Source organism: Anarhichas minor, unplaced genomic scaffold, assembly GCF_050575085.1.
Source record: "Anarhichas minor isolate MPS153535 unplaced genomic scaffold, ASM5057508v1 ptg000023l, whole genome shotgun sequence".
NCBI classification, from domain to species: domain Eukaryota; kingdom Metazoa; phylum Chordata; class Actinopteri; order Perciformes; family Anarhichadidae; genus Anarhichas; species Anarhichas minor.
The window spans coordinates 6175686-6200204 of NW_027466469.1; the positions used below are offsets into that span (position 1 = coordinate 6175686).

A 24519-nucleotide genomic window follows, 5' to 3' on the forward strand; every position below is an offset into this window, starting at 1 on the left:
TTTTCATACTTCTGGCCCCCCACTAGTCAGAGGTGGTTGATGTGTGTGGGGGGGATTGGGGTTAATGGGGGAGGTCATTTATTTCCTTCTGTCTCATTTAAACAATCCCGTGCCCACGGTAATTATTGCAGACTGCACGGTGGCTGCCACGCTCAGAATCACAACCGTTTATTGCCATGGTATGTTGAACATACAAGGAATTTGACATGACGGGAGGTGCATAACATTTAACAATCAACAACAATCAACACAGTGCAAAGTAGAAACATATTCAAATTTACAGAAAGATATCAGCTCAGCTTCTCTAATAGGATCTACAGGAGCAGCGTTTGGGCGGCAGGCCGGGCGGCTGCCACTTCTTTTAAACAGAAGAAGAAAACACGGCTTACCTCTACACTATCTGACTGCCCGTCTAACCCACATACACACTGACACGTCATCTGACGCAGCTGTTTACACACACAGATACCATATGCTTACACTGCAGCCAAACCTGAGTCTTTGTTCTTTTCTTTTTATTTCAAACATGCTCTTTAAGGTGGAGCCTCCATATTGTCATTGAGGGGTGATCAAATCAGATTTGTGAGTTCGGTCATTCATTGCTGATCTGTTTTATGGTTTAACACGCGGTCTGCCAGCTTTGAGTGAAGCGACAAGCCGGTTAGGAGAAGAGAAAACCCATCGTCACATCCTCTGTTTCATCACAGAGCTCCGATGGAGGCTGATCCGCACAAGAGCCGCCTTTAATACTGCCTGCAGCCAAATCCAATAAAGGCTTTTTGCAACTGTAAATCCACACATTCCTGACACACCTCTGACACCACTATGGTAGGAGTCTGGTTACCCTCCACTAGAACACAAGAAAGGAAATACCTGAAGTCCTCCATTATATCTTTTATATTTACATTCCAAAGTAGTTTTTGTTTAGCATCACTCACCCTTTGCGGTTTTGCAACGTCTCCTGGAATTTACGTATATATATATATATGACTAATTTGCACCAGCAAATATGTTTTAAAGGACAGTTACTGACATCTGTTATCAGCGTCACAAGGAAACGTTATGAACATATCTGACATGTCACAAAATGCTGATACTGAACGCCTCTTAAAGTATTTTTAAATGTTGGCATGGTTATGTTTAGGCTAACAGTGATATTAGGGAACTTGCTTGCACAGCTTCTTATACCTTATTATACTTACTGCTGTCGCACCACAACAGTCTACATTGTACCGAAGATAACATAACTAACTTTAGACTGGCATGATGGGGTGTTTGGGTTTTCTAAGCTACCGCGAAGATTTACATGTTTTTGGTGAAGCTTATAATACCCTACAGCTACACATAAACCTGTCATACGAAGCAGTAGATATTTTCAAGCTGTCTGTGATCTATTTTACATAACTGACCTCAGACAAGCATTTGGAATGAAACGGGGTAACAAATTCCTAACTGCTTTTTTAAAATGTACAAATAAAATATAATATACCCTTTCAGTTGAAAGAAACAATCCACAAATAACATAAATTACAATCCTTTAAAATAACAAAGAATAACCCATGATATTATATTCAATATTGTGGAAGATGCTCTAATAACATGAGACAAGGAGCTTTGAGGTGTTTGCAGTAACAGTACTTCATATTAACATTCACTGATTTATTTGACATTTCTTCGCCAATTTTGGACAGAAAAATAAACTCAGGGTTCGTCACCCCACCTTAGTTAGTGAGCAGTAAGTCAAAACCCATATTAAAGAGGAGAGTCAGACAGGACTCAAGCCAGACAGGCCTTAGGCAACCAAATTCCTGCCATGAGAAAGATTTTTGTTTTTTATCATATAACCAAAAGACAAATTGTATTCCGAGCCCTAAGTAAGTAAAACTCCTTAACTTTAAAAATATAAATTGACATAAAACAGCATGACGTACAAAACACTTAAAGAAGATGTGAGCATCAGCTGCCTGTCTTGACATTAATATACTCATTCTGTGCAGAGACATGAATCTTTCCGTCTCTCCCCTTATTCTCATTTCCCCTCTCCACTCGTGTCGTATCCATTTGAACAGTAACCTTCTTGTCAAGTATCTGAACCCAAATGGGGAAAGCAATCCACCTCATTACCACCTGGAGTGGCTTTAGGCGACAACAGGACATCTGGGCTGTTTGTGGATCAAACCCTTAATGGAAAAAAAAGATGGAAGAGAATAGATTGACTGGGACATCGAGTGCGTGGAGACGGACTGATTTATTTTTCCTTCGGGCAAATGCTCTTCACATTACAAAACAAGCTGACTGACTTGCAAATCGAAAAAGTGATTCTAGGCAGCGGAGTCACGGAGCAGGAGAGCCTTTGAGAAATAAAGTCAAATATTCCCCTCCAGATAACCTCCCCTGATAATACACCGACGTTCATGAAATAATAAGACAGTGTCACTACATGAAACACTTTGCATCCAAGTGTCTGTCAAAACACATCAGTTACATCCTCCCAGACAGAGGATGCTGATAGAAGCTGAGTTGGGAGGATGCTGAACAACTACTGCCTCCGTAGGCAGCAGTTGTTCAGATGAGACGCAATAACATCACAGTTACAATTCACCTTGACGTTTGTTTCATGTATAACAGGCTCAGCTGGTGATGCATGTCATCTTGATTCATCGTCAATGCCATTAGAGAATCCACGTTTACTTCTACTTACCTCTTGGTCACCTGAGACAGGAGCACCAGTTACCTTGTGTAACCAAGGGAAATATCAAGCCTCATGAATGGATGGGATTTGGGAGTTGTTGTTATATTTGATTTATTTACCAGGGACAGTGCACATCAATCAACATTTCAGTTTCCACCTCAATGTAAATGTGCCAGAATTAGCTAGAGAGCTCATTTCTGTAGTCCCTGGGCAGGTTATTAAAATTCAACAGCAAACAATATAGTACAACACTGTACAGCACAATACAATACAATGTGAGTATATAATAACAGTGCCAGAGAGGAGGTACTATGATTACTCGTGATTGCAGGTTTGGTTTGCTTTAAGCCGTCTCTTTAGTGTTTTGTTTAACGGTTAGGTAATTAGTGCTCAATAGGTGCTAAGTCAATAGGAACATGGTTCCATTAGTGGGCGGCTCTGACTGGGAAAACAGTTTGCCCAAACTTGCTACGTCTGTATTGAACAACACAGTCCCCTCTGGTATCTGCCCTTGTTACCCTGCTGCTACATTAAACAGTTTTATATAAATGGACCTATTCCAAAGTTATATTCCTTAAGACGTTCATCAAATCAGTATGACTGTTAGCATGCTAAATTACCAACTAGCTCTAGCTTGGTTAGCAAGGTGCATCTGTAATTCACGTGATATTAATTGGGAGGCTAATTTTGGCTAGCAAAAAACAGGAACCTTTATAATGTACCTCCTGGACAAAAATAACAGCCAACACCTTAGAGCAGGGGTATTCAATTAAAATTCCAAAAGGTTGATTGAGATTGAGAAAATGTCCTCGGGCATTACATTATTATTATTATTTGTAGTAGTATTAAATTAATATTACATTACATTTTTTCCATCATAATTTCTTGATGGCACACATTGACTAACACACACACACACACACACACACACACACAACCCTAACACGCTGACCAACTGCCTAGCAATTCAGCAAAGATCTATGTTGTTAAATAGGCTTTGAGAACAACATCTTAAGGAAATATTGGACAAATATTATTGGCTGAAAATTACATTATTTTGTTTTGTTTGTATAGCAGTAAAACGGACACGCTGCCTCAGGTTTAAGAATTGTGTACGCTATAGAAAAAATAGCAAAACGACAAAAACACCGATGGGCTACGTTTGAGCATAGGGCCGGGCAGCGCTGTCACTCAGAACAGTTCTTTTGCTTTACACATTTGATGGAGGTAGCTCCATCTTCGGCTACACAGTAAAAAAAAAATGTTTCTCCTGATAAAAGGTAGAGTCAACCCTTTAAAACCCCAGACTGCTCCTCTCTCTCTCTCTCTCTCTCTCTCAGTGGAAGTAGTGCGGAGTTGGCGGAGCGTGGTTGAGAGCGATAAAATAGCGATTTTTCGACATTTTTCTTCACTGGGTAATGTTGGGTATGACAATGTAGTGTAGTGTAGTGTGTAGGGTTCACGGGGTTTGTGTGCACGTTTAGGGGGTTTTAGGGTCTTTGTTTGTGGGTGTTTGCAGCTGATCAGCGCGAGCTGTCGGCGTGCTAAACGCCACCATGGGCCTGATTGATTTGACCAGGAAGCACGGGGTGAAGATCCCGCCGCTGTTCGGGTGTTCAGTGGAAGGAATCAGTCTGGCAGTAGGTGAGCTTGTTGGCCACAGCCACGTGAAGTCCGCAGCGCGAATGAACAACGCTGTGGTCATCTTTTTAGATAGCTTAGAACAGGGGTCGCCAATAGGCGGACCGCGGTCCGGATCCGGACCCAGACGCCGTTGTATCCGGACCCAGGACCTAAAACCGATAGATAATTGAGAATTATAAAATTTTGACGGAGCGCCTCTATTTTAACCGGCGCAACTTTTTCAGCCTTGGTAACTGGTTCAGCGGTGCAAATCACATCACGTGATGCAGGTCAGCCAATCAAATATGGGTATTCTGACAAGTTTCCCGAATCGAGTGAGACACACACACGGGAGAGACGATGAGAGAGGACGAAGAGTGGGAGAATAATTACGTGAGTCAGAGAAGTTATTTCACATGATGAGAGAAAAGTGGTCCGCGAGACCAGAGAGACCAGAGTCTTTAACCAAGAGTGAACAGACTCTTTCAGGTTAATTCTTCACACGGACAGTTTAAAACCAGTGTGTCTCACATGTTCAGAGACCATGACGATTATTAAAAGCGGTAATGTGAAGCGTAATGTGTGGCTTTTTTATTGACATCACTTCACACCTGAATGAAGTGGATTTTAAACTGCAGGGCAAATCGGTGAAATTCATTTTTCTAAAATGAATTGCTTTATTTTATTAAGATGCACATTTTTCAAAAGCTTTCTGTTATGTCAGTTATTCTTTAATCCAGACCTTATTGTACTTGAAATGAGAGAACATGTATTTATGTATTTCTATGTATTATTTATAATCCATCCAGTTCAATTTGAAAACTGAGAATAATATTTGTTAAAATATAATTGATGTGTACTTTCTTCATTTGATTTGACAGTTGTTGACGACACAGAGACATTGTTACAACTACTAGGCTACTTCAATATATATATATATATATATATATGGCACTAAATAGCACAAGTTAGATATTATTGTAATGTTTCGGACCTTTGCCCGAGGAGATTTTCTCAATCTGGACCTTTTGGAATTTTAATTGAAGACCCCTGGCTTAGAAGCTGCGGAAGTGGTGTTGGAGAATGGGATCGAGGTGGGTGAACACTTCCTGCCCGTTTACCCTCTCAGCTCACCGGCAGTAAAAGTTACTGTATCTAACGTTCCTCCGTTTATTAGAAATGACGACATAATCAGAGAGCTGTCCAAACACGGGAAGGTAGTGTCTCAGGTTAGGAGAATGTCCTCTGGTTTTAAGTCTCCGCTGTTAAAACACGTGGTGTCTCACAGGAGACATGTACTCATGATCCCGAACGACAGGAGCAGGGAGGTAAACCTCGTGTTCAAAATCACTGTAGAGGACTTTGATTATGTCATTTTTGCAAAGACCGATGATTTTAAATGTTACAGTTGTGGGAAAGAAGGACATCTGAGTAGAGCTTGTCCTGAGAAAAACGGTTCTCATGAAGACCAGAACCAGAAAGGTACTGAGGAGGGCAGAGGGGACAAGCAGGACGGACAGGAGGGAACAAATGTGGCCCAGGGAGTGATGGTGGAGGAGACAAGTGTGGCCCAGGAGGTGAGGGTGGAGGAGACGGGTGGGGCACAGGAGGTGATGGTGGAGGAGACGGGTGGGGCACAGGAGGTGATGGTGGAGGAGACAAGTGTGGCCCAGGAGGTGAGGGTGGAGGAGACGGGTGGGGCACAGGAGGTGATGGTGGAGGAGACAAGTGTGGCCCAGGAGGTGAGGGTGGAGGAGACGGGTGGGGCCCAGGAGGTGAGGGAAGAGGGGACAAGTGATGTCCAGAAGGTGAGGGAGAGTACTGGAGGACAGGTGGAGTCAGGTAGTGAGGTAGACATGGAGGAAGACGAGGAGCAGCTCAAAGCCCCTCAGCTGAAGAGGAAAAAGGGAGGAAATAGTGGAAATTCACAGGCCAAAAAAGTGGCAATGACAGGAAGTATAGGGGCAGCTGAGTGTGAGTCCAGTCTGGAGGAGGACTCTGAGTCCAGTCTGGAGAAAGACTCTGAATCCAGTCTGGAGGAAGATGCTGCTGCTGAAAGTGAGCCCTCTGAACACAAGGCTGGCAGCTGTAAGAACTCTGAAAGCTACAGCGTGGAGGAGATAAAAGATTATCTGCAGAGAAGCAAAAACGTAAGAGGAGCCAAAGTGGAAGACTACCTCTCTGACGAAGAGAAGCTCTCCAGCTCGGCCAGATCACATATGAGCAGTAAAGACAGAGGAGGTCTCACGATGCAGGAAGGCTTCAGACTGAAAAAAATTGTTCAGACAATAAGGAAAGAGATGAACAATGATGGAGCCAAGTAAAGAGACCAGAGCCCACGCGCTCACTACACCGGCTGTTTCATGAACCGCTGGTGAACGGAGCCAGGATGGGCATCCAGGACGGCACGACTCCAGGTCTCAGCAGCATGCTGTGCCCCTCTGAGGATTCCAACCGGCAGAGCAGGAGGATCTTGAGCTCAGTACAAATTATATTAGAATCCTTCGGGGTGGGGGACACTCTTAAAATATACTAAATTCAAGAAGTCTTTAATAAGGGGTTAACAGGTCTGTATGTAAAATAAAACATACGCCTTTGGATCTTTTATGAGGGGGATCAGCCAACGTCTCACACCACGACGGAGACCTCCATACCAGCTCCCAGCAAACACATTCCCTTTAATCTTTTTCTCCTTTTATTTCCTCTGCAGCATCTCCATGTATGGATATATATACATACATACATGTGCTGGTCATATAATTAGAATATCATCAAAAAGTTGATTTATTTCACTAATTCCATTCAAAAAGTGAAACTTGTCTATTATATTCATTCATTACACACAGACTGATATATTTCAAATGTTTATTTCTTTTAATTTTGATGATTATAACTGACAACTAAGGAAAATCCCAAATTCAGTATCTCAGAAAATTAGAATATTGTGAAAAGGTTCAATATTGAAGAGACCTGGTGCCACACTCTAATCAGCGAATTAACTCAAAACACCTGCAAAGGCCTTTAAATGGTCTCTCAGTCTAGTTCTGTAGGCTACACAATCATGGGGAAGACTGCTGACTTGACAGTTGTCCAAAAGACGACCATTGACACCTTGCACAAGGAGGGCAAGACACAAAAGGTCATTGCAAAAGAGGCTGGCTGTTCACAGAGCTCTGTGTCCAAGCACATTAATAGAGAGGCGAAGGGAAGGAAAAGATGTGGTAGAAAAAAGTGTACAAGCAATAGGGATAACCGCACCCTGGAGAGGATTGTGAAACAAAACCGATTCAAAAATGTGGGGGAGATTCAGAAAGAGTGGACTGCAGCTGGAGTCAGTGCTTCAAGAACCACTACGCACAGACGTATGCAAGACATGGGTTTCAGCTGTCGCATTCCTTGTGTCAAGCCACTCTTGAACAACAGACAGCGTCAGAAGCGTCTCGCCTGGGCTAAAGACAAAAAGGACTGGACTGCTGCTGAGTGGTCCAAAGTTATGTTCTCTGATGAAAGTAAATTTTGCATTTCCTTTGGAAATCAGGGTCCCAGAGTCTGGAGGAAGAGAGGAGAGACACACAATCCACGTTGCTTGAGGTCCAGTGTAAAGTTTCCACAGTCAGTGATGGTTTGGGGTGCCATGTCATCTGCTGGTGTTGGTCCACTGTGTTTTCTGAGGTCCAAGGTCAACGCAGCCATATACCAGGAAGTTTTAGAGCACTTCATGCTTCCTGCTGCTGACCAACTTTATGGAGATGCAGATTTCATTTTCCAACAGGACTTGGCACCTGCACACAGTGCCAAAGCAACCAGTACCTGGTTTAAGGACCATGGTATCCCTGTTCTTAATTGGCCAGCAAACTCGCCTGACCTTAACCCCATAGAAAATCTATGGGGTATTGTGAAGAGGATGATGCGAAATGCCAGAACCCAACAATGCAGAAGAGCTGAAGGCCACTATCAGAGCAACCTGGGCTCTCATAACACCTGAGCAGTGCCACAGACTGATCGACTCCATGCCACGCCGCATTGCTGCAGTAATTCAGGCAAAAGGAGCCCCAACTAAGTATTGAGTGCTGTACATGCTCATACTTTTCATGTTCATACTTTTCAGTTGGCCAAGATTTCTAAAAATCCTTTCTTTGTATTGGTCTTAAGTAATATTCTAATTTTCTGAGATACTGAATTTGGGATTTTCCTTAGTTGTCAGTTATAATCATCAAAATTAAAAGAAATAAACATTTGAAATATATCAGTCTGTGTGTAATGAATGAATATATATATGTATGTGTATATATATATATATATATATATATATATATAGATATTTACTAAGAATGTGTTATGGTCTATTTAAACCCAAGGCATTAAATTAGATAGTGATAAGCTAAATATATACAAAATCATCATTTATAGGGTACTTCTATTGTGAAGTAGCTGTCCCCAACCCTGACATCTAAATTTCAATTTCTGTAAATAACACTTCAAACAATTTTTAGATTTTGTTCAATGGTGTAATTTCAAAGATCTTTATGATTAAGTTTAAACAGAAGTTGTAAGATTTAGATTTATTGTGGGTTTAATTTTTAAATTAAAACACTATACCCAAAAAATCATGTCCCCAGTTTTCATGTCACTACCGAAACACAAAAGTTTTAGTCCATTGGCTGAGCCTGGTTTTTAGCCTGTAGGAAATTTGGGTTTAGAACTGTGCTTTAAGAAATTATAATAGTGTTTAATAATTCATAATTAAGAAATCATAATTAGAAGTGTCTTGGAATACATAATTAGAAGATTCATAATTGTAGAAGTGTTTTAGGATTTGTAGTTGTAGAATTTGTAGTTAGAAGTGTATCTTAGTAGCACCTTTATATTTGCTTGTGAAACTTGTGAAGGTTTTTGCCAAAAGTTGCAAATCCTTATCTTTATATAGAATGTTTACCATAGAAGTGTTAAGCCATAAAATACAGTCATTGAATGTTTTAAACTGTAAAGAATAGTATGTTGGGAGTAAGGGACAGATAGATTTCTAGATAGGCAATTACAGGTCATACCCGTGCGAGGGTCCTGCGAGGAGGAGGAGCCAACTGGATTTAGCCAATAGGAACTACGGACACGAGGGGATGTTTTTTGAACTATGTAAGGCGGGGAAGAAAGAGAGTCTGGCCTCTTGCTCCTGTACCACTGGGTGGGTGGTAACGACTTTTGGGGTGAGCAGGTCATATTCGGTGTAACTGTAAATTATGTACTCCACTATGCAATTGTTTTAGCATGAGAGGTATTAAATGCTTTGTTTATAATTGAAACCGGTTCTCTTTGTGTAAGAGGCTGGATTACATGTGGTTTCCACACAGTCTAGAGGTTCCATGAACCTAACAGCCACACCCCTGTATTTTTGACCAGGCAGTGACACTGCATCCCTGTCCCTCATGGCTGAATGGTAAGTAGCTAAATCCCATACTTTTGATATAAATGTGTTCCAAAGTCTGAAAATCGGCTTGTAACCTTAAGAATTGTCACTACCGAACAGATATTATCTTCAATTAAGTAAACTTTTTGGGGTTTAATGCAAAGTATTATGTTTTTATGTGTGTACACCTCTTCAAATACGTGTACGCTAGCCATCCGCTTGCTAGCATTCTTTAGTTATGCTCAAAGTTAGCTAGAATTGTCACTACCGAAACATATGGTAAAGTCTCTCTTTCCATTCATTCTCACTTGGCCATCTTCCGTTCTCATATTCCCATTCTCTTTGAATCAAACTTTATTTCATATCTTATAAGATTCCAATACAAGCAATACTTATCATATCTCGCCCAATGTCCTTTTATTTTACCCGTTATCTGTCTGCAGGTGCCCTTGAGGTCAAAGTCATGCACAACATTGGGCGAAACCGCTTTTATTGACCGCGACCTGGACAAGATCTGGTACACAGTGGACAAGGTCGTCACCTTAATCCCTCCACCAGCAAACGTCACACAGAGGCATGTCCAGATCAGCCTAGCGTCACACGACGTTGGGCTGACCTGAACACTCTTGGGCTGTCCAGATCAGCCCAAGAGTGTTCACCGCAGTATGTGAAAAACTAAATTTGTGAATGGATTTGTGATGGTGTCGGACACTGAACCCCCTTAAACATACAGTACAACATAATATCAGTTATTTGTCAATGTTTTCTTGTTCTCTTTTACTGAACCCACTTGGGTAATTTTCCATTGATAAGTAATGTTTGTACTTTAAATGGTTCTGGATGAACAATTGTTATGTCTTCAAAAATAAAATTATTCTATTGACCACAAAACATTTGTTTGTAATATTCCCAACCTAAGGCATGTTATGAGTTGAGATTAAACAATAAGGTTGAGGAAATATGATACAACCTTGCAAACAAAATACTGTGGTCACAACCGAAACAGTGCAGTCATTGCCGAAACACTGGATGTTTTGTAAAAAATAAAGTATATTGAGTTATCAACTAAAATGTTACGATACTGATTGGTTTAATGTATGTTCAATTGTATCAATCATCAACTCTGGAATCAATATGATCAGTATTATGCATTTTACAAAGAAATATTGCATTTAGATTTTGATGAATTGTATAAATTGAACTTAGACATTTGGTACAAATCTCATTTTTATTGATTTAATTGTGAAAACCTTCAAGAAATATTTGTAAAAATACTCTTCAGAGAAGGGAAGGAAACACAATCTTAACAGGTTAATAATAATACCTTTTTACTGTAGTGTATTACTATGTTTCGGTAGTGACAATTTTTGGGAGAGGAAAAACATTCCAACACAGTCTGAAAATACAATATAAAAATTGACGGTTCTTTTACTCGATATGTGTACTTTAGATATGGTACAATATATATACGGACAAAGTTTTGGGAATAAAACATACAAAATTTTAAAATATTTCCAACCTGACTTTGAACCAATTCGGTAGAATGGCCCATATATATATATATATATATATATATATATATATATAAATACACAAACATCACCATGTAAAATGAACTATCTTTGGTACTTCTGCTATGAGCCCTGACAGCCGTACAGTTTCCATGTGCTACATTCTGCTTCTATGATGAGTTATAGTATTGTTAAATTATTAAAACAACCCTTGTTCAAAGCACACTGGGAGCCCTCTCTCTTTTTCTCTGTCTCTCTCTTTTCTTCATTGTCAGTTGGAACATCTAATATCCACGCACTCATGTGATCTCAGAGTTGCGCTCTCCGGAGCTCTCCACGGCACTCAGAATAAACCCTGGCACTGTTGGTTACTGCAACCATCCCCCCACGCACGTCTATACACCCACAGCACATGCAAATTCCTCCTTTAAAAAAATTTAAAAAAAGAGTTGCTCCACACAATACTGATTAAAAGCGCGAGGAAAAGTCTGAGATTCATAGAAAAATGTACGCACAAGAATATCATTGCACCTTAAAAAAAAATCACGACGACAATACTGAATGCAACACCAAGCATCCCAAAATGTGTGAATATGTGAAGGTAAAACATGAATTCTTGACAGTGAGTGTTGGGGGGGGTGGGGGGGGGGGGAGACGTGTTTGCGGTGCTTACCTGCAGGAAACGGTGATTTCAATCTTTGTCGCAGGTACGGCGGAGTTGAGCGGGTCGAAATCCCCTATTGTCGCCATGGCTGAGGCTTTTTCTTTTTCTTTTTCTTTTTTTAAAATCACTTCTTCTGAAGCGGTGAAGTTCTCACTTATATCACAGCGCGAGTTTGCCCCTGTGGCCGGAACGTGTTTGTTCCATCCACCCGAGAGAATGACGATAGACGGAGAGCGGATCGACCGGCACCGGCGTTTGGAGTAGTAGTTGCCTCCGCTGACGGTCGTTGGAGCGCAGTTGAGGGTTAGGAGGCATACCTGAGGATGAGTCTTTCATTCATGGCGAGAGAGAGGGGAGAGAGAGAGAGAGAGAGAGAGAGTGGGGGTTGGAGACGGGGGGGGGACCGGAGGATCCAGAAGCCCCTCATTGCTCTCCATCCATCGCCAGGTGGAGGCAGAGATCTCCACAAGTTTAACTTGTGGTCCGAGTATGGGGGGTGATTAGTGGCGTAGCAGAGCAGGTGGAGAGGCTTTTATTTATTTTTTTTAATTTTATTTTTTTTAATGGAGCATGCTTTTGGATGTTAATTCGTTTACGGCAGTTCCAGCCCCGTCTCCTCAAAATGATTTTCCTATACAACTAAATTGCACTGTCAATTACGCTTCGAGGGAAATGTATTTTGTTGTGGAATACGTTTACTTTTAATATATCACAAATACGTTTTAAATGACATTGTGTAGGAAGGAGGTCACAGTGGTGTATGGGACAAAAAACACAAGCCGGGCGGGTAAAAGCGAAGCTGATGTGGAAGTGTCTTAAACCTGCATTCTCTCTCCTGTCCACCAGGGGGCGACTCCTCTGGTATAGAAAATGACTACTTCTCTCTTGATTTATTACCTCAGTAAACATTGTAAACATGAGTTTATGGTCTCGATCTCTAGTTTCAAGTCTTCTTCAATACAGCATGATGTTCATTTAGTAAATGATGGTCCATTTAGAGTCAAATAGACCATAAAGCAGGGGATGCTTGCGGACAGCCTTCGTATTTTACATAAACGTCACAACATTGTTAGAAAATCTTAAAGAATGTACCATTTGGTTTTAGACGTTTTTTTCGTATACTCTCATGTTATCATTGTGTGATTTTAGTCATGTCAGTTGTATTTAGCCTATATAGCCAAACATTAGCATCAAAGGGCTCTATAGGGAAAACACATTGCACCCGACTCATATCCTTACACCTGATCAATTTGGATAAACTAGGATCAAGATAAAAAGTAAGCAAAGGTTTCATCATTTCATGTAGTTTTTAAATCACACTAATTGTTCAGGATATTTTGGCTTCATTTTCGTCCAGTGGAAAGAAGTGGAGACACTTTGTCCACCTTTATATGTAGTGTATCATTTCAACTCTCCACTCATTTTGCCTTTGTTTCACAATAAGAGTGCACTGTCATTTAAGATAACTTCATCCAGGATTAACAAATCAATCCTTAAACTGCTTTCAAAGTACCAAATTACGGGGTTGGAAAAAAACTTTTTTTAGCACGATAGGAGCATGTAAGCCTGAGCTAGTTAAGCCACATTTGAAGAACAGGACCCAGCTAACAAAACAAACCTCCACGGGGAAGAACCTTTGCTTTCCAAACCACTTTCCTTTACCCTTTCTATCGCATCCTCCCACGGTACGGTCAGCTCCGCAAGATACACAACACACTCTGTTTCTGACGTTATGAGTTTGTGAATAACCCGGTTATCCGATCACAATGTCGTCATCGAGGAATGTGAAGATGCAGAAAAGTAGAAACTGTGCAAAGAGAAGAGGTCAAATAGAAAGAGGGAAAGGCACAATGACTGAGAGGCAGCAAGAGGAGAAGCATGAAGAGGAGAAACCCTGAGCGGACGAAGTGGAAGCCTCGGCATTAATCACCCCTCCTACATTTTCAAGGCCATGACGTCTGAACAGTTTATCCACATTCCATAGGAATAATTTAGGCCCGTCAACAGTCGATTAGTAGGATGAATATTTCATAAATCAATAATTCATAAACATTTTAGCGTTCACACCTCTGAGGCAGTGGGAAGATGCAGCTGATTAAATAACCACGAGCTGACTGGGTTCAGGCCAGGTTCCAGCAAGCATCGGGCCTGATGACGTTGTGTGGGATGACCTTTGACCTCAAACTTTTAAAGGGCGAAGACAGAATTTTACCAACGAAAGCAAATTTCCTGTCCTATTAAGTTGGGACAATTCATTTCGCTCAACACAGTTGAATTTGAACATCTAGTTATATAACTGCATTATGCAATCACGCTATATTTTATATTATTGAATTCTCATTTGTCAAACCGTACTTCGAGGTCTTATCCGTGTTAAGACCACTTAGAGTCAGCTTAGCTGCTGAGGGTAGTACATCATGCGGTGTAAATAGTTAATACATCTCCATGAATAACAAATATATCAGAAGCTACAGAGATGATCTGCAAAAGCAAATTCATTGAGCAAGGAACCAATAAGCAAGTCACAAAAATGTTTTTTTGTTGTTTATTCACAATTGCCACCGGCTGCTCAGTTCACTTTTCATTTGTAGCGTGCCAACAATTAAGAGCAATTAATAACAAAAGAACTAAAAAGGTAGAATTACTTAAAAATGCCTCAACTGTACAAAGAAGAAACCTCTTCACACCGAGGAGATCAGGACGAGTGCAATGCAGCATTTTAAAAAGAGATTCTGAAATAAAAATGAAAGGATGTCATGCAAAACCGGTGAGTGAAAAAGCGACAAGTATTTAACTCCGGAGGAGATCTTTTTTCTGATAATGCCTGTTTTCAGGACTGTGAAAATGACAATGTTTTTGCAAGTGTCCTGTGACTGGCTGCTTAACAGCTGCAGGCGGACAGAAGACATGATGCCAACATAAAAGCAAACGATATGAAACCTCGAGTGAATTAGAACTCCTTTTCAGGACCGATATGTTCAGAAGAAAGCTTCAAACTGGACAGGGAGATGAGGCCATGCCTGAAATTCAGGCAGATTGTTCTACTGTCAGTTGGTGGAGGAATACAAAATATAAACACTTCGACTGATACATGCGGCCATGTGAACCAAATGCTCACAAATTCCTTCATGCATCAAGAATAAAGGGATGAAACTCCTGTGGCTTAAAAACAACTCAGCAAATGTGTTTTTGTGGTACACAGAAAGCAGAATTTGGTTCAGAATGTAGCAGAACAAGTTATAAGAACCCTTGAACATTTTGGGAAATATGTTTATTCTAATTCTTTCTAAATCAATTCCACCTCCATGTCTGAGCATTAAGAACAGAGCCGGAGTCAGAAGTGGTTAGCCTAGCTTAGCATAAATACTCTAAACAGATACACCTAACAACAGCTGCCTGATGAGAAACATATCTAATTAGTTTAACCCACTTGGCTTCAGAAAGTGACATACCACATGGTGAAAAGCTTCTGAGGTGTTGGTATGCACATTATTTACCTTGAAACAAAGCTAAGCTAGCCGTGTACGCCCCTGTCTCTATGCAAATGTAAGGTAGATAGGTTCCGGCTCTAGCTCTGTATTCAATACTCGTCATGTTTCCATTTCATTTTGGAGCAAAATTTAAGCAAACCTTTGAATTGCTGCAAGAAAAGTAAAAGCTAATTCGGCGCAGTTTCCATCAACTGGTTTGGAGCCAATGAACGGGGCGACTGTGGCTAAGGGGATAGCAGGGCTGCCTTTCAATCAGAGGGTCGGTGGTTCAATCCCCGGCTCCGGCTCTGCTAGTCGCATGTCGATGTGTCCTTGAGCAAGACACTTAACCCCAAAATTGCTCCCGTAGTTGTGCCTACGGTGTAGAAATGTGATCGACTCTGAATTGTAAGTCGCTTTGGATAAAAGCGTCTGCTAAATGACTGTAATGTAATGTAACTCGGCTACAGAGTAGTTTGTGCATGGATGTAATCCACCAGTAACCGCAGTAGAAGTAACGGTTGTGAACCAGAAACAAAACAAGTCGCCTTGGCCATCGAACACTCTACAATTAAGAAAAAAATGGGAGAGGTCTTTATAGAGGAGAATTAGTTTCAACTGTGCAAGTTTGAATTATTCTTTGAGTATGGGAACATCTGAGAAGACGACAGCAGAAACAGCTTATCGCTCATGTGAGTTAAATATCCACTATGTCAGAATGTATTTGACAAAGGCGTTTCCATATCCAATTGAGCGCATCAACTTTCATTCGACGAAGGCAAAAAACATCTCAAATGACCTCAACAATTTCTTTACTTTCCACGATTAATTAAGGAAGTTTTATCAAATTTTGCTGTTTTGATTCTGCTTTCCCAATGCGATACTTCAAAATCCAAATTAAAATATGCAAATGGCACCACGGCTTCAAAGACACGATATTGGTGTCAATCTTCTCAGTGAATAAATGTATTCCCTAAAAATTCCTACTAGAATTATTCCTTAAAATCAATAAAATCCTCTTCTATCAGTCTTTTTTTATGGGCAAAAATAAGTCATTAACCTTATCAGAGATGTCCATAAGACTCGACAGCTTTACGTTACTATACAACAAAAAAGGGATACAGGGGAAACCCCCGAAAGCTGTATCGCAAAGCTAACGCTGCTAATGCTCTACAGTCAAAACTTTCATTAAGAATCAGCCGCAAACACCCCAAGCTCTTAGAACCATTTAAGAAAAATAACTACACCTGACACTGGACCAGAAGAAGTAGAGATCTGACCCAGTGGTACTGAAGATAAAAAAAAAAAGGCACAACAAAGGTCCTGAGGTACAGCAGCCGTCAAAACTGTTTTGGCAACACCGACAAGCTAGTTTCAAATTAAATCTCTCAACAGTATTCTCTTAAGAAAATGACTTAAAAAGTGTGAATTTACGCAAAAGCAGCTCAGGTAGAAATGTCACGTTTTTTTAACAAATTGTGTGATAACAGCTGGGCAGAAATCACAGGAATCACGTGGACCTCGCTTCACTGGAGTCTGACGGTTCACAGATCTGCTACCACGATGCTCAGTGCCTCTTGTGCTACCATGTCAGTGCTACTAAAGAAGAAGAAGAAATGACTGGATATGGACTCAAGTAGAGGATATGGAGACATTAGACTGGCAATGCTTGGGTACGTTCGTGGCTTCATTTCCGGGGTTAGGCCATTCAGGAACAGTCCCTGTAAATGGAAGTGATCTAGTTAAATGATGGGATCAGATCTTTTTACAGACCATCTTCCTCACATGTCAGATGTAATCATCCCTTCTGTGCATACTGGCTTTTCTACCAGCCTTCAACCACTCTTACTGACCATGCTGACCATTCTGAACAACCAGAAACACTTTTGCCTTCAGACGTGTCCGGACGACCCTTCACACAAACTACTTTGCGTACTTCAGTTGAAGCGAACTGAGGCTTCAAGGATTCGGTGCGCTTCAAACTAAATGCTTGACGGATCGCCAACCGCATCCTCCCACAGCGTTAGTGATTTGGAATCGGAGTGCTGCGTCTGGCAATTTCAAAACTTTCTTGAAACCGTCAATGAGGCCACTTCACAAAGTGACTGACCGGGGTTGCCAACACACCATGCTAGTCTCCAACAAGAACCACCCTTACCCATATCTGAACGTTTCCTCTCACCTTCTCTCTGAAAGACAGGCTTCAAGTGTGGCATTTCGAAACTGGTAAAAACACTTTTGCCGTTAGACGACACGTGGTATGGACCAGTTTGTTACCTGAACGGTGAACCCTTAACCCCAAGAGGATCTTGCCATCCCTAATCAAAATATGACGCAAGACCAGGACAAAACATTGGCACTAACTCAAACTGCTGAAGCCTCGTATTACAGAAAGAAAAAGGACTATAGGTTGAGTCCCCTAACGCATTAAGGGATCCCTTCACTGCCAGTGCGGAAAGAAGGAACTATTACTGCAGCCAATGATTCTTTTAGCGTACACATTGCATGTGAGTATTGCATTAAGACAGACTTTAAAAACCCATCCTTATCCTTTGAGTCTCAACCCCAAAGCTGTGAGCTCTAAAACTAATGCCCTTATTCCTTATTCTAAATGTCATCTACAAATTACAAACCAAATGGTGCCATTTCAGTCGGAACACAATAAGTGCTGTATTTATCTAATCTTTAAAATCCGCAGTACACAAAACAACAATTTCAATCAGTAATGAATTTAGCAGCACAAAACATGATCAGGAGAAACACATCACGGCCTATACATGGGACGGTCTCTGCAGGGACACTTGGGAGCAGAGGGGAAAGGTTCGCATTGGGCCTGGAACAGGCACAGACCCCATGCTCTCAGCCATTTACATTTCAGCAGCTAGAACGCATTCTTAACATCCCTTTTTGATACTGTGGCTGAAAAAACATTTCTCTCCCTGAATGTGACTGATGAACATGGAAGATTAAAAGTCCAGAGAAAAGTTGGAGCATGTAAATGGTCTGAAAAACAAAAATCAAAGGAAATTCAAGAAAGAAAAGTAAAATAAATGAATGCTTCACCCCTGAACTGAACAGAGATGTTTGGCACTTTATTGTACTGAGTCCAGGCATGTTGTGTCGACTGTGGATGGATGGAAGCGGAAGGAGGGTCTGAAGTCACATTGGGAGGGTTCAGACGATGGCGTTGGTGCCCCGGAGGCCGACCCCGCGGGCAAACTGCTCCAGCAGGCCGGAGATGGCGCCGGAGGGGCTGGGCGCAGAGGACGTGAGGCCGACGGTGGAGCTGTAGGCTGCCAGGAAGACTTCCCGCACCGCCTCCAGGCGGGCCTGACGCTCTGAGGGGAATTGACACCTGGAGAGGGGAGAGGGAGGAGGGAGTGAGATGAGACAGGAAGAAAAAGGTTAGGGTGAGAAATCCCATTTTAAAAGTGCTCGTAAAGGAGAAGAGAAGAAGAACAGAATGATGCAGACAGAAGTAGTTTAGATCAACCCCATACGGCACTTCTGTAATAACCACAGAGCTCGTCATCATCATCTGTCTGCTTCTCTCCGAATAAAGATTGTTAGCAGTTATTAGCCTTTTCCCATTGCAAGTGGTGCCGTCGGGACATTTTGGCAGTCAGATCAAGCAGAAATGAAAGTGTTTTCCCCTGATGGGAGCAGAGAGTGGGAGGATGAGTCAGGGGGAGAACCTGGTAGAAATGGCTCGGTTCAGTGGGGGGACAGAGAGCAGCGACAAAGGTTCAGACAGGAAACCATCTCTGCAGAACGATATTCATGTTTTACATGGACACATACACTAACATTTGTTTTTTAAAGAATGCTCTAGCGTCAGTTGTTGCACATGTCAACTTCCCCTCGCTACATGCATACCCGGTCTTTTCAAAATAAACTTCTGTGTTCACAGGCAAGTACAGAGCCCGGGAAGAGACATGGAGGGACTAAAAAAATATAAGGTTGATAAAAAGTAAAATAAAAAAAGATGTACTTTTACGAGACTTTACTCTATTCCTCTCCATGTCCACTCCTGTGCTCAGAAGGAAAAACGTTGGTTAGCTTAAGGATAAGATCGTGGTTTGGGTTCAAATAAGTACGTTAAGTATGTTACATACATAACATTACGAATCCTTGTTAACTTACGTACCTTACTTTTACAATGTCTGACCAAAATGTCATCACTTATTGTATACTATTGGACATTTTTGTGGAATTGTCATAATTAGCATATGCATTCTTGAGTTATGGCCAAAAATGTGTTTTGTGAGGTCACAGTGACATCATTCATCCTTGAGTCCAGGTGGATGTTTGTCGCTAAATTTAAAGAAATTCCCTCGAGGTGTTCCTGAGATATTACATTCACGAGAATGGACCGGACGGACAACCCGGTAACATAATGCCTCCAACCACGGCTATCGCCAGCGTGGAGGCATAAGGACAACTGTAAACTACATTGGAAATGTAGCTGCTGAAGCACAGACTTAAACTCTCCACTACAGAAGCACTTTCATATTGGGACTGTAACAGAGCTGGATCCAGTGGACACCCAGGGTTAGGGTCTACTCAAGTCTGTGAGGCTGTACTTAAGCACAGGGAGCTTTCAGCTAAATAATAACGTCAGCATGCTCACAATGAACATGCTCCACACAAATGAGTTCCAGGTTAGGGTTCAAATGTGGTTCAAAATAAAAGTAATGATTAACTTCTCTTCTATAGCACTCTAAAGCAGTTGACAAAGTGGTAACAGTACATACATACATATGTATGCTGGCTGATGCTGATGTGACAGAGCAGGGCGAGCTTCTTTTCCTCAGGAAGAACAACAGAGAAAGATGCATAGGCTTTCCTCCGAAAACTGGTTGGATGAGGTTGGAAATCACTGTCAAACCCAAACCTCACCTTAAAAGTTCCAACAGGAGGGGTGGTACGGTGTTACTTACATTCGGCCGCTGGGTCCTTCATCCTGAAAACTGAAGGGCAGGGGGGAGTCGTAGGCAGCAGCCACAGCAGAAGAGGTGGAGGAGGCCGAGGCCAGGGGTGGAGGGAAGTGGGCGTGGTCGTGGATGCTGCCACAACCCGAAACTATCTGCCAGCTCCCGTAATCCGTAGAAAGGGAGGAACCGGACCGGGCGTAGTCTGCTGCTAACCTGAGAGAGACAGGGGGGACAGAGAGAGGGCGGAGCCGTCAGAGAAGTAAAGACAGAAGACAAAGCACGACAGACAACCTGAATTAAAGACAAGTAGAGTCTTATGCCGTGTTCACACCAAACGAGCCGCGAATAGTTTGCGTCATTCGCGCCGCCGGCCTCGCCGGGGACCATTTGTGTTCATTCGCGTGAATCGCACTTGATGCGCCGGAGAGGGGGCGTGGCTTATCGACCTGGAAGCCGTTCAACTGTCCGCCATCAACCGTGGAAAAATTAACCTCTAGTTCTGCTTAGTACGTGTTGTGGAAGTCACAGATATCCCGGGAAACTAAACGCCGTCATGTCTGGGTTCATAACATTGTCCAGAGGAGCTCTGTGGATTTTATCGAGGTGTATTCACTGTGTCTAGCAAGCCACACGTCGCTGTTTACTACAGCTGTATGAACACAAAATAAACAGATTTGGCTGTGATTTAACGGCAATAAACCGACAAAAAGGGACTCCGAAATAACTACGTAATGATGCCGATTTGTAAAAAGTCTGAATTCATGTTTAGTTAGTTCTCTCCGCAAGACGACAAGCAAATAACTTTTAAAATACTTGTCTTCTCAATGGAGCTCGGATCGATCGGTGCTAGGCTAAGCTAACATTGTAGCAGCTCCATCAACACTCAAAATAACGTCATCTAGACGTAAATACGGCAGCGTCTATTCATTGTTTGTACCATATGGTTTACACACACACATTTATACATATAGTTTGGTCCGGTCTCTACTAATATGAGGTACCGTAGAGCTCTGGGTGAACACAGACGGCTCCAGTATTTGTTTCCTGATTCAACAACGGCAGGACATCAGTGATGACAGGAGGAGCATCTCAACGCTGATAGGCTATCGCGCTGCAGCGTCAGGGCATTTTTTCGGCGAAGTTGAAAAATTTCAACTCACACGTTTGGGTGTTTTGGCGATTGACGCAAATTCGCGTCACTCCAGTCTCATCGCGTCTGTGCTTTGTATGTAATCTACTCGCGCGAATAATTCGCGCCGCGTTTGGTGTGAACGCACCTTTAGGGAGGTCCGATCGATCGGCAAGCATTCCTTATTGGACGATTTTCGTTCAAAATAGTTTGATCGGTGGTCTCTATGAAGGCTGATCAGAGGACACATCTTAAGTGCAACCCCTACACACTGAAGGGTATGCTTTCTTCTTATTTCAGTCATTTCTGGGATAACTGGGATACTGTATATACATAAAATGGGAAAATGGGTGAACACCACAGGAAGAGACTGTCATGCATGAGCTGCAGTTTCAGGCCGCAGGCTCTGCTGGTGGCTCCAGAGCTGAAGCGCTGTGCCTCCGGTGATCATCCAAGATCTACATCACCGAAGTTAAGCGTGTGTGTAAAAATAAGGTGGCACGAAAGCTCGGGCTGGCTCATGGGAGTTTCATCAATTCGCTCACCTTCTTCCGGGGACGGCCAATGGGCTGCTGCCGGTGCGCGTGATGCCGTGTTCCGACTGGTTGGAGGAGGAGGAGCTGGAAGACCTGGCCTCGCTGAGTGGGTGGGAGAGGTGCTCGTCCAGAGGGTTCTGTTTGTTCCAGACTACCATCTGAGGGGAGGAGGTGGGGCCTTTCCTCCTGAAGGGGGAGAGAACATGTGAGCTTCCACAGAGCAGCAGGACCACATGCAGCTTGTGATGAAAGTTGGCCTCACAGTTAGGATTAGGTCAGAGAAATAGCTTTGTTCTGGTTGAAGTCTATTTGGATTATATAATATTAACTGAAATATTTGACAGTATTACATTTGAGTTCTCTTCAATTAATTCAATGTAACAAACATTTTCGTGTACATATATGTGAAAATCATCACAAATATTTGAATATATTTCATCTGGCAATTTTTTTTTTAAAGTCCAGTAAGTGCTCATCCTGGCTGATTTTGTGAAGTAAACATATCTACTGTTAACCTCACAATCCTCGAGACTGAGCCTTTAAAAATATGAATTATAATAATAATGATAATAGTAATAATAATGCCCACTAACGTGTCCTCTAAGCCAAATCCTGTGGATCATCCCTGTTAGGCATCATGGCTGTGTGAGCTTGTATACTTCAGAGTGGTTAATGAGCGGTTTGTTATTTGTGGATGTCCTGACCTATGTCAGCATCATAGAATGTTACTGTGATAACCGTCCCAAGTTGTAAGATACCGTCTAATAGAAAATGACAATAAACATAATAAATGACTGCGGTGTTTTCTCTCAAACTGGACTTCCTGGATCGTGTTTCATCGTCTCGCTGTTACCTGAAGCAACACGCCAGTTTTTAACTGACAAAACTGAACGACTGACGAAATATGAATGACTAACCTATATCAAAAGGTGCATCTATCAACTTTCCCAAACATACGATTAAAAAGATATATAAGAATTCTGTGAGCCTGTGTGTGTGCGACGCTGACCAGCTGGAGGCCTGGGGTTGGCTGGAGAACAGGTCCACGGTGTCGTTGGTGAGGCTGGAGGCACCGCCCGCCTCCTCAGTGATGAGGGAGAAGTCACTGCTCAGGCTGGTCACGCTGCCGCGATCCCTCGACTCTGAAAGCAAACACGCAGCGGGGCGGTTAACTCAGCTCCCGACTCCATACACCTCATTTAGACATTAAAAATCCCAGACATTCTGTAACAATGCTGATAACTTCTCAACATTATGTCGGACTCTGGATTTAGCTGTGAGGATATCACAAAACTTAGATTTGTTAGCATCACAACTGTGACTGCTCATAGGAAAACTCCTACACTAAAAGTCACCCCTGCAATGCCTTGGGATCATATTATCAAGACATTTCTCTCACACCGGACTTCATGATTTTGGCTCTCTATTTGACAAAACATGAATGATGGCTGCATTCAACTTAGAGGAGGACCTGGTACTGTGCAGAGCCATTATTTCTGTTATTAATTGCACCTATGCTTTTCCTGTTATGGCATGTCAAAATGTCACAGAAACACAGGAGCCCCTGTGCTGTGTTAGGAGCCTCTTAGAGACATATTCTGAACTCTGTCTTCAGCAGCTTTTCTCTTCCATTCTTCCTCCAGTTGTGCCAGAAGTGTTTATAAATGAAAATGTAAAATAGAAATTACAAGCCATTTATATCTGTGAAGTTGATAAACTATGACATACGGCAGCATGCTCATGTGAATGCAAGACTCTACTGAAGGTTACGAGCCTGCAGAGATAAAGGTTTGTGACGCAAGATGTTCTGGAATCAAGCCCTGCAGATTTCTGAAGAGATGAAAGCTCCGTGTTATCACCCAGAGTCTCTCTGCTTCGTCTCTCAGCGCTCAGAACCTTTGTTATTCCTCATTGCATCAGCCCAGAGGCCAGTGACAGGAGCTCCCACAAGTACATCACCCAAACATTTGTTATTTTAAGTTAGCACGTTTCCTGCATTTCAATTAACCAATGTATGGAACAGTCACTGTTATAACACCACCTGGCTCCAGTACCCAGCACCATGAAGAGTGCTGCAGGGTTGAGTCCTAAAACATGACAATGAGTCAGCATTTCTTGCCCTTCTGGTTCCTTCGTCTTGAAGTGAACAGGTTCTTTTTTTGGAAATGACGCAAAAACGCATAAATGCCAAAACCTGCAGTTCCTCAAATGACCACTTGAGGCTTGCTTCAAATTGACTCGATCCCATAGAGTGGATATAAGAGGTGGACGTAGTTTTCGTGATGTCACCCATTGGTTTGTGAACCACGTTTATGAAGCCTCGAGTTCGGCGTTTTGGCTGTCGCCATCTTGGCTTTTTTGCAACCAGTGAGGGTAAGTGACCGTATTTTGGACTGCAGGCGAGTGACGACCATACGCACACTCATGTTCGCAAAGTTTACTGAGGTAATAAATAAGAGAGAAGTAGTCATTCTCTCATAGACTTCTATACAATCAGACTTCTTTTTGCCACGCCAGGAGTTGCCTCCTTCTGGTCAGTAGAGAGAATACAAGTTT

At 42.2% G+C, this 24519-nt stretch overlaps 2 protein-coding genes across 3 annotated transcripts in view; both read right to left on the bottom strand.

Moving 5' to 3' along the window:
- LOC142955456 (copine-9-like) overlaps nt 1–13939 on the bottom strand; it is a 158601-nt gene extending 144662 nt beyond the window's left edge. The window contains exon 1 of the mRNA XM_076096971.1: nt 11904–13939. Within this exon, the coding sequence (XP_075953086.1) occupies nt 11904–11980 (77 nt within the window). The 5' untranslated portion in view covers nt 11981–13939. The remainder of the gene's footprint in view (nt 1–11903) is intronic.
- Nucleotides 13940–14423: 484 nt separating this feature from the next.
- The window catches only part of mtmr14 (myotubularin related protein 14), a 31092-nt gene continuing 20996 nt past the window's right edge, over nt 14424–24519 (bottom strand). For both annotated transcript variants that reach the window (XM_076097053.1, XM_076097054.1), the window contains 4 exons: nt 22973–23105; nt 21973–22149; nt 20305–20511; nt 14424–18719 (listed from right to left, as the gene is read on the bottom strand). In XM_076097053.1, the coding sequence (XP_075953168.1) occupies nt 18539–18719; nt 20305–20511; nt 21973–22149; nt 22973–23105 (698 nt within the window). In that variant the 3' untranslated portion in view covers nt 14424–18538. The remainder of the gene's footprint in view (nt 18720–20304; nt 20512–21972; nt 22150–22972; nt 23106–24519) is intronic.